Source organism: Leptodactylus fuscus, chromosome 6 (genome assembly GCF_031893055.1).
Source record: "Leptodactylus fuscus isolate aLepFus1 chromosome 6, aLepFus1.hap2, whole genome shotgun sequence".
In the NCBI taxonomy this organism is placed as follows: domain Eukaryota; kingdom Metazoa; phylum Chordata; class Amphibia; order Anura; family Leptodactylidae; genus Leptodactylus; species Leptodactylus fuscus.
This window is the reverse complement of record NC_134270.1, coordinates 179993779-180004396: the sequence shown is the minus strand read 5'-3', so window position 1 is coordinate 180004396 and position 10618 is coordinate 179993779. Positions and strand designations below refer to the sequence as shown.

At 40.0% G+C, this 10618-nt stretch overlaps 1 protein-coding gene across 1 annotated transcript; it reads left to right on the top strand.

Annotated features, from left to right (window-relative positions):
• Nucleotides 1–476: 476 nt before the first annotated feature.
• On the top strand, nucleotides 477–8220 carry LOC142209214 (phospholipase A2 inhibitor and Ly6/PLAUR domain-containing protein-like). The gene is made up of 5 exons (XM_075278143.1): nucleotides 477–576; nucleotides 4732–4851; nucleotides 5392–5541; nucleotides 7710–7856; nucleotides 8069–8220. The coding sequence occupies exons 1-5, from the start codon at nucleotides 525–527 to the stop codon at nucleotides 8218–8220; spliced, it is 621 nt and encodes a 206-aa protein (XP_075134244.1). The 5' UTR covers nucleotides 477–524.
• Nucleotides 8221–10618: the final 2398 nt, after the last annotated feature.

Genomic DNA, 10618 nt, shown 5'->3' with positions numbered 1-10618 from the left:
TTTACTTCCATAAAGGGATAATTTTTGGTACTTGTTTTCTTCCAGGGAATTCTAAAATTTTGTAATTTCTGACTGTCCAAATATCACATAGTATCAGCTTATCTGAAGTGTCCAAACAGTCAGGCTTTAATAATCATCTTGAAGACCAAAGTGGAGATGATGGCCATGAATTTAGAGAAATCTTTAGTGTGTGCTTGTTTTATCCATTGGATTCATCTTCTAAATCTTCAACAATCTCTATTTCAGAGATTATATCTCAGTACAGTAAGACGTACAGACAATCTTAGAGGCTTCTCACCATTGTCCAAGTCTTGTTGACGTTCAGTTATTACACGTATGCCAGGTAGATGTTTGTTTTGCTATGAAGTCCTGCCAAAAGTAGCAACAAGACGTCATTGTGATACATTGTGCCGTGATGCTACCGATATAAAAGTCTCTCCTCCGACCCAAGCTCAGATAACTCCACCAGCATTGAAGACGTCTCTGCCTATCTGTCTATGACTTGAGCTTCAGGTTCTTCAACCATGAAGTACTTTTTGATCTTCTTCGTCATTGCCATGGGAGAGATCACTGTAGGTAAGAGACAAATATTATATTTCACTTTTCAGTTAGTTTGGATAGGTGGTTATTTATCAAATGTTGGGTTCTTCAGTTCCCTCCTTGTGCTCTGTGTATTACTGTAGTAGTAGTATTAGTATAGTAGTAGTATAGTAGTAGTAGTATAGTAGTAGTATAGTAGTATTAGTATAGTAGTAGTATAGTAGTATTAGTATAGTAGTAGTATAGTAGTATTAGTATAGTATTAGTATAGTAGTATTAGTATAGTAGTAGTATAGTAGTATTAGTATAGTATTAGTATAGTAGTATTAGTATAGTAGTAGTATAGTAGTATTAGTATAGTAGTAGTATAGTAGTATTAGTATAGTAGTAGTATAGTAGTATTAGTATAGTATTAGTATAGTAGTATTAGTATAGTAGTAGTATAGTAGTATTAGTATAGTAGTAGTATAGTAGTAGTATAGTAGTATTAGTATAGTAGTAGTAGTATAGTAGTAGTATAGTAGTATTAGTATAGTATTAGTATAGTAGTATTAGTATAGTAGTAGTATAGTAGTATTAGTATAGTAGTAGTATAGTAGTATTAGTATAGTAGTAGTATAGTAGTAGTAGTATAGTAGTAGTATAGTAGTATTAGTATAGTAGTAGTATAGTAGTATTAGTATAGTAGTAGTATAGTAGTATTAGTATAGTATTAGTATAGTAGTATTGGTATAGTAGTAGTATAATACACTGCTCGAAAAATAAAGGGAACACTTAAGATACATGTAACTCCAAGCAACACTGACTGGCAATCCCTTTCACCTGCTGTTGTGCAAATGGAATAGGCAACTGATGGAAATTATTGGCAATTATGGAGACACTCAATAAAGGAGGGTTCTGCAGGTGGGGACCACAGACCACATCTCAGTACCAATGCTTTCTGGCTGATGTTTTGGTTACTTTTGAATGTTGGTTGTGCTTTGACACTCGTGGTAGCATGAGACGGACTGTACAACCCACACAAGTGGCTCAGGTAGTGCAGCTCAGCCAGGATGGCACATGAATGCGAGCGGTGGGAAGAAGGTTTGCTGTGTCTGTCAGCGCAGTGTCCAGAGGCTGGAGGCGCTACCAGGAGACAGGCCAGTACACCAGGAGACATGGAGGGAAACAACCCTGCAGCAGGACCGCTACCTCCTCCAAGGAGGAACAGGAGGAGCACTGCCAGAGCCCTGCAAAATGACCTCCAGCAGGCCACAAATGTGTATGTGTCTGCACAAATGGTTAGAAACTGACTCCATGAGGATGGTATAAAGGTCCGACGTCCACAGATGGGGGTTGTGCTCACAGCCCAACACCGAGCCGGGCGCTTGGCATTTGCCACAGAACACCAGGATTGGCAACTTTTCCACTGGTGCCCTTCACGCACTACTCAGCCTCATACTGACATGTTTTATGGACATTACATCAAAGTTGGATCAGCCTGTAGTATGTTTTTCAACTTTAATTTTGGGGGGACTTCAAATCCCGGCCTCCATTGCCTAATAAATTTGATTTCCATTGATGATTTTTGTGTGATTTTGTTGTCATCACATTCAACTGTGTACAGAACAAAGTATTCAATGAGAAGATTTCATTCATTCAGATCTAAGAGGTGTTATTGGAGGGGCCCTTTATTTTTTGGGGCAGTGTAGTAGTAGTATTAATAGTAGTAGTAGTAGTAGTAGTAGTAGTAGTAGTAGTAGTAGTAGTAGAAGGAGGAGGAGTAATATAGTGGTAGGAGTAGTAGTAGTAGTTTTAGTAGTAGTATAGTAATAGTATAGTAGTAGTAATAGTAGTAGTAGTAGTACAGTAATAGTATAGTAGCAGTAGTAGTAGTAGTAGTAGTAATAGTAGTAGTAGTACAGTAATAGTATAGTAGCAGTAGTAGTAGTAGTAGTAGTAATAGTAGTAGTAGTACAGTAATAGTATAGTAGCAGTAGTAGTAGTAGTAGTAGTAGTAGTAATAGTAGTAGTAGTACAGTAATAGTATAGTAGCAGTAGTAGTAGTAATAATAGTAGAAATAGTACAGTAATAGTATAGTAGCAGCAGTAGTAGTAGGAGTAGGAGTAATATAGTGGTAAGAGTAGTAGTAGTAGTAGTACAGTAATAGTATAGTAGTAGTAGTAGTAGTAGTAGTAGTACAGTAATAGTATAGTAGTAGTAGTAGTAGTAGTAGTACAGTAATAGTATAGTAGCAGTAGTAGTAGTAGTAGTAGTAGTAGTACAGTAATAGTATAGTAGTAGTAGTAGTAGTAGTAGTAGTACAGTAATAGTATAGTAGCAGTAGTAGTAGTAGTAGTAGTAGTAATAGTAGTAGTAGTACAGTAATAGTATAGTAGTAGTAGTAGTAATAGTACAGTAATAGTATAGTAGCAGCAGTAGTAGTAGGAGTAATATAGTGGTAGGAGTAGTAGTAGTAGTACAGTAATAGTATAAATAGTATAGTAGTAGTAGTAGTAGTACAGTAATAGTATAGTAGCAGTAGTAGTAGTAGTAGTAATAATAGTAGTAGTAGTACAGTAATAGTATAGTAGCAGTAGTAGTAGTAGTAATAGTAGTAGTAGTACAGTAATAGTATAGTAGCAGTAGTAGTAGTAATAATAGTAGAAATAGTACAGTAATAGTATAGTAGCAGCAGTAGTAGTAGGAGTAGGAGTAATATAGTGGTAAGAGTAGTAGTAGTAGTACAGTAATAGTATAGTAGTAGTAGTAGTAGTAGTAGTAGTAGTAGTAGTACAGTAATAGTATAGTAGTAGTAGTAGTAGTAGTAGTAGTACAGTAATAGTATAGTAGCAGTAGTAGTAGTAGTAGTAGTAGTAGTACAGTAATAGTATAGTAGCAGTAGTAGTAGTAGTAGTAATAATAGTAGTAGTAGTACAGTAATAGTATAGTAGTAGTAGTAGTAATAGTACAGTAATAGTATAGTAGCAGCAGTAGTAGTAGGAGTAATATAGTGGTAGGAGTAGTAGTAGTAGTACAGTAATAGTATAAATAGTATTGTAGTAGTAGTAGTAGTACAGTAATAGTATAGTAGCAGTAGTAGTAGTAGTAGTAATAATAGTAGTAGTAGTACAGTAATAGTATAGTAGCAGTAGTAGTAGTAATAGTAATAGTACAGTAATAGTATAGTAGCAGCAGTAGTAGTAGTAGTAGTAATAGTACAGTAATAGTATAGTAGCAGCAGTAGTAGTAGGAGTAATAATAGTAGTAGTACAGTAATAGTATAGTAGCAGTAGTAGTAGTAGTAGTAGTAATAGTACAGTAATAGTATAGTAGCAGCAGTAGTAGTAGGAGTAATATAGTGGTAGGAGTAGTAGTAGTAGTAGTACAGTAATAGTATAGTAGTAGTAGTAGTAGTAGTAGTAGTACAGTAATAGTATAGTAGCAGTAGTAGTAGTAGTAATAATAGTAGTAGTACAGTAATAGTATAGTAGCAGTAGTAGTAGTAGTAATAGTACAGTAATAGTATAGTAGCAGCAGTAGTAGTAGGAGTAATATAGTGGTAGGAGTAGTAGTAGTAGTACAGTAATAGTATAGTAGTAGTAGTAGAAGCAGTTTTAGTAGCAGTATAGTGGCAGTAGTATTAGTATAGTAATATTATAGTAGTAGTAGGAGTAGTACAGTAATAGTATAGTAGTAGGAGTAGTATAGTGGTACTAGTAGTACAGTAATAGTATAGTAATATTATAGTAGTAGTAGGAGTAGTATAGTGGTAGGAGTAGTAGTACAGTAATAGTATAGTAGTAGTAGTAGTATAGTAGTCAGATGAGAACTTCATATTTTTGCTTATGGCTAATACAAACTAACACATGATTTTGGTCTGTGTCAAACCATCACTATACAAAGTTATGGCTACATGTTTGGCCACCTCATGCCTTGTAGAAAATCAGGTTCCCAAGTCCTCAGAGACTGCCATGTTGCCTGTAGAGAGGTTCAGTTCACAGGATCACATCACTAATGGTCACTTATGATAGTGGGCTCTTACGTTAGGGCCCCTCCGTAGATTCTTGATTCATCTTCTTATCCATTACCACTAACGTTCTTCTCCTCATTATAGGACTTGAAGGACTAGATGATGAATGATGAACATGAACCCTATGGTGATGGGTTCCTTATGTATTTGTCTATATATTAATGATATTTAATTTTAGATGGCGCCATGAAGTGTCATCAATGTAAGGCTGTCGGTAAAGTAGACTGCACAGGAGAATGTGTCGAGTGTCCACATGAAGACGACTTTTGCTATCAGGGTATCGAATACAACATACTTGGTAAGTTGGATATAAAGACGTCCTAACTATACCGATAACTTAAAGGGGTTTTCCAGCCCGAAAAGGCAGTTTCCATACTGATGACTTACCCACAGGGGAGACATTTAGCTTATTGATCAGATTTTATTAACCCTTTCTTAGCAGGATGGCACAATAAAACTCACATTCATCATCACTTCCCCAAAATCCCCGCACTGTAATTTTTGTGTATTATTTCCTATCTCTCTAATCTCTCCCCATAATACGGACCCCACTATCAGTGATGCCGTCTATCTGATCCTTAATGTCAAGGGATTCATCTTTTCTGCTTGCACATGCTGGCCTCCATTTTTGCCAGGTACTGTAAATCACAAAAAGTAGGGTGAACTGGTTTGCTCTTTTTTAGCCACCGCCTCCCACAGGGTCGGCAGACTCGTCCTCTGCTACTATGGAATATATTACTGACCCCGTATGTGCACGCCTTACAAACAGAATACAATTGAAAACATTGTAACAACGCGGTCAGACTCCGTAACATTCCTGTGTTCTGTCTTCTTCCAGATGGACATTGGATCCCTACGGTCAGCAGGGGCTGTCATAATTTAACCTTGTTGTGCAATGGCCCTATCTATGTGTCTACAACACGTTTCCAGCTCATAAGTAACTTCCAATGCTGTTCTTCAGATGACTGTAATTCAGAGAAAATGACACGTAAGTAACATATCTATATTATGGGCACAGTATGTCATTAAATTTCCATGAATATTTTACATGTATGTTCTTTATGTTTAGGCATATTGTATCCATGACTAGGACTTGGGGGACCAATGTTTGTATATATTCTGTATACCAGCCACAGTGAACAACGTGTAAACAGGGGCCCCACTATGACTTTTTTCCCCAAGTGTTGAACTGTCCCAGTAGAGAATCCTGTGAGGGACCCAATAATGTCCATTACAATGCTATAGAGCATCAGAGGAGAAACTGTCATGGCCATTCTAAAGAGCAGGATGGCTGTATATGACATAGTCAGAGCTCCCCCTACCAATCATGTCTACCCCGCACTGCTGTACCATTATGCAGAGGCAGCATGAGGGAGAGGAGGTCCAGATAGAGGAAGCTCCATAGGAGAGCAGTGCAGGAAGAGAATGCAAAGGTCTCCTGTACCCTGTCTTCTCCTGCAGCTGCTGATATTCCCTGTCCTCTGCTCCTTCATGCTTAGCTGTTCACTCTTTTCTTCTATTCTCTAATTTCCATTTTATGTCCTTTGTCCCCATCTGCGCTATTCTGCAGCTGCCCTCTCCTATCATATGCTCCGTAGCTGCCCTCTTCTGTCCTCTGCCCTCTGCTACAGCTGCCCTCTCTTATCCTATTCTCCCCAGCTGTCATGTTCTGTCCTCTGCTGCAGCTGCCCTCTCCTATCATCTACTTCCCAGTTATTCTCTTCTGGCCTCTGCTTCAGCTGCCATCTTCTGTCCTCTGGCCTATGCTGAACATGCATTCTCCTATCCTCTGCTGCAGCTGCCCTCTCCTATCATCTAATTCCCAGTTATTCTCTTCTGTCCTCTGCTTCAGCTGCCATCTTCTGTCCTCTGGCCTATGCTGAACATGCATTCTCCTATCCTCTGCTGCAGTTGCCCTCTCCTATCTTCTGTTTCCCAGTTATTCTCTTCTGCCCTCTTCTATCATAAGCTCCCTAGCTGCCCTCTTCTGTCCTCTGCTGCAGTTGCCCTCATGTTCTCTGCTTCCCAGATATTCTCTTCTGTCCTCTTCCCTCTTCTGCAGCTGCCCTCTCCTATTCTTTGCTCCCCAGCTGCTATCTTCTGTCCTCTACCCTCTGCTGTAGCTGCCCTCATGTCCTCTGCTTCTCAGTTATTCTTTTCTGTCCTCTGCCCTCTTCTGCAGTTGCCCTCTCCTATCCTTTGTTCCCCAGCTGCCATGTTCTGTCCTCTTCTAAAGCTGCATTCTCCTATCCTCTGCTTCCCAGTTATTCTCTTCTGTCCTCTGCTTTCTGCTACCCAGTTGCCCTCTCCTATCCTGTGCTCCTCAGCTGCCAAGTTCTGTCCTCTGCTGCAGCTGCCCTCTCCTATCTTCTGCCTCCCAGTTATTCTCTTCTGTCCTCTGCTGCAGCTGCTCTTTCCCATCCTCTTCTCATTTTCCCCACCCCAGCTGTTGATTCCCTCCACTACTATCCAAGTGACAGCTACAACAACATCTTTAGGAAAGGTAAGCAAAACTGTCTATACATCCGTATAGACTATGTATACAGAGTATGCAGTGTGTGTATATGTATGTAACGTGTATACAAGTGGAATGTATATGTATGTATGAATAGGGGTGGATTGGGAACTTAAAATAGCCCTCAAAAAAAAAAAAATCTAAATGTAGCCCCATGTAATAGATGGGTTAAGTTGGCAGATGACTCTTTGGGTAAAATGACTTCAACAATAAAATGGAATCCTTATGTAGGGCCTCATACATGTGGCCATAGTCGTGCCCATATGCTATATGTTGTGTTAACAGCACATAGACCCATTCATTTCTATGACCCCATGCACACAACCGTGTTTTTTATGGATCCGTGTAGGGGTCGAGAGCAGAGCAAGGTCCTGTTTCTGTCTGTTTTGTGGTTGAGCTGCCTTCATTCAGATGTATTCTTCTTAGAGAACATTGTATATATGCATTTTAACACCTCGCATGGATTGTATCATAGACTGCTATACCACTGTATTGAAGTCTATGGGAAAATCACTCTGTAACTATTGAGGCCAGCCGCAGACACACCTCAATAGTCTATAATTGTCATTATTGTTAGTTTTGTACATATTTTATTGCTACGTTTGGCTTTCCAATGATGTACAATGTTCCCTCTAATCTAGTGCCACCTCTAAATTTGACAAAAAATGGACTTTCCTGCAAATCATGTTTTGTTGAGGGTAGCTACGAATGTGACAAGTATGAGCCCCTTCCTTGTGTCGGTGACCAGGAGGACTGCTTTCAGTTCCATGGAGTGGGAGGTCGCCCAGGTAATGTCTTATCTTTAGAGGATTGTCTTACCAAATGTCATGGTTGTAGTGAGATGGGATTTGTTATAATCTGCACCTGCCTAAAACATTTGCACATCACTGTGGGTTAGTCATTCTAGGAACCATATTGGGGGTCCAATGAAGAGTGTTGATAAAAGAAGCAGATACCTGAATTTCATTGTTTGTTTTTTCTTCCATTTGCTTGTATTTAGGTCAAGGCTTTAAAAAATATGCATTCGCCGGCTGCACCAAAAAAGGAGCCTGTGAAACTGGATTTAGGTCACTATTGAGGACCGAGGCAGGGTATCCCAGTGAACTGACCTTCCCCTGCAAAAACAGAATGGAAAACACAAATCTCTGTTAAAATTAAAAACTTCTGACACAAAACCAATAAAATAAATGTGTTAGAATAATGTGTCTGTAATAAAAGTCTAATAACCGCATAGAAATACCTCGGGTGTCGTCTGTATCTGATCATTTATTATATACTAATATGGAGTCATTGAATTCATCAGAGCAGCTATGGGAGTACCGAGCTTGTAGTCCTATATACCTATATACTGTATGTACTGGTGCATAAGCCATTGTCACAAAGGAAAACGGTAGTGTATATAGGACAGTAATGTATATAGGAGGACAGTGGTGTATATAGGACAATAGTGTATAAGATAAGATAATTCTTTCATAGTCCCACAATGGGGACATTTCAGTGATACAGTTTCATAGATGGTACAGTAGTATATAACAAGAGAGAAACACATACAAGCTCATGGCAGATAGAGAAATCCTAGAAATCATAGCAACTAAAAAGAAAGAAACACAGACACACTGCAGGATCATTTAGTTCTCTGTGTGAAGTGATGTTAATAATACAGCCGACTGTGGTTGGAGGACACGAGGGGGGGGGGTCACAGCATGTAGATATAACAGGCAGAAACAGGCAGAGGTGGGGACATAGGCAGCTATCATGATAACATGTGGCAGTTCCTTTGGTAGGTGGTGAGATCTCCTGCTCACAGCTGATAGTTTGGTATCTTGTATCAGCACTAGTGTCCATTAACCACAAAAAATGCCCCAAATGTCCTTCATCACAGCCTTCCTCCTCCTCCTCCTTTCTTCTTACCACTGTGTTCTACTGCCCAAGAAGTCTGAAGCCATCCAGGTATACAGGGTGCTGCTCTCTTGCCAAGCTTCCATAAACACATGGGGTAGGTGGGTGATGGTTCCCAGGCTGTAGCAGAGTCCCACGTGTCCACAGTAATAGAGAGAAATACCAGTCAGCTGTAGCATCTTCACACATCAGCAATAGACACTAGAGATGAGCGAACAGTAAAAGATTTGATGTTCATTATTTGTTACGAATAGCATCTCAATATTGGACTATTCAAACGAATATGGAACCCCATTATAGTCTATGGGAGAAAATGCTTCGTTTCAGGGGATCCCACCATACGACTCAGGAGGGTCACCAAGTCCACTATGACACCCCAGGAAATGATGCCCCCCTGATCTGTCATTGTGTGTGTGTGATGTGGTGAGACCTTCCAAAATTCACTTTTCTGGCCCTTAACATGAGCCCGTACAAATGAAGTTCCAGGCCCTTAAGCTGAGCTCCAGCAGAGATTGAGGCCCTTCAGGTGACTTCAGCCTCTACCTGCAGAGATTTAGGCCCTGTAACTTAGTTCAGCCTTCACCGGCAGAGATTTGTTGGTTCTTTGGGTGAGATGAGCCTTTAAAAAGCAGTGTTTTATTTTTTGGCCCTTGGGGTGAGCCCTAAAAAATTGAGTTTCAATCCCCTGGGAATCCCCTGGGATTTTAAAAAATTTTTTTATCACATTCAGGAGTAGGGGCTGGGGTTATAGGAGGAGGATGAGGAGGAAGATTAAATTGGGTGCTGGCAGCCCCTCTCCAGTACCTGGACTATGGAGTGGATACCCATCTCGGTATCCACATCCTCGCCCACGTCCCCTGCTGTTACGCTGCTGTATGATTTGAAGATTGATTTTGTATTTAGCTCTGAACAGATCTGTTATTTCCGGCCTAACCAAAGCTAATATCAGTGTATCGCCCTGAGACCAAGCTCTCCCTATCACTCCAAAACAAAAATAAGACGAAGATGGCCGACACTATTCTTATGAATCGGAGGTCACATGTTTTCGGCAGCCAATGTGTTTTTTCAATTTTTTTCACTGCCTCCGTTGTCGTAGTTCCTGTCCCACCTCCCCTGCACAGTTATTGGTGCAAAAAACGCGCCAGGGAAGGTGGGAGGGGAATCAAATTTTTACTGCATTTGCGGCCTTGTATTAGATTGGAATCGAATATCCCGAACGGCCTGATATCTATTCCATCGAACGGCGTTCACTCATCTCTAATAGATACCAAAAATCATCTCTTTGAAAGAAGAAGTCCGCACTTCCATGCAGGTTTCTCCTCCATGTCGCATGTTGACCATGCTGTCCTTAGCTCGTGGGGGGATGGTAACAGGCACAAGTGCAAACAGGAAAACTCCAGCTGAATCACATCTTGAGTCTTGTCCATGCTTTAACAATAGAAACAAAAGGAAAAAAAATACTCCACAGGGTCTTCCATTCGATTTATAGCTGCTAATTCATAGTGCTAGTTTGCTTGGTTAGAGGATTCTTGAAGAAACAGAGAAAAAGAGTGAAAAGGAAAATAAAGGTCACTCTCAGCTTGGAGCTCTGTATCGAGGCAGCCACTCAGTGTGGCGCCATCTTGGGAAAAAGGATATATATAGGATGTAT

What these genes read in the sequence shown, in the direction of transcription:
- LOC142209214 (XM_075278143.1), top strand. Translation starts at nt 525, where the DNA reads ATGAAGTACTTTTTGATCTTCTTCGTCATTGCCATGGGAGAGATCACT. An exon ending in CATGGGAGAGATCACTGTAG is followed by an intron (nt 577 to 4,731) that starts GTAAGAGACAAA and finishes ATTTAATTTTAG; the next exon opens with ATGGCGCCATGAAGTGTCAT. An exon ending in TAATTCAGAGAAAATGACAC is followed by an intron (nt 5,542 to 7,709) that starts GTAAGTAACATA and finishes CCTCTAATCTAG; the next exon opens with TGCCACCTCTAAATTTGACA.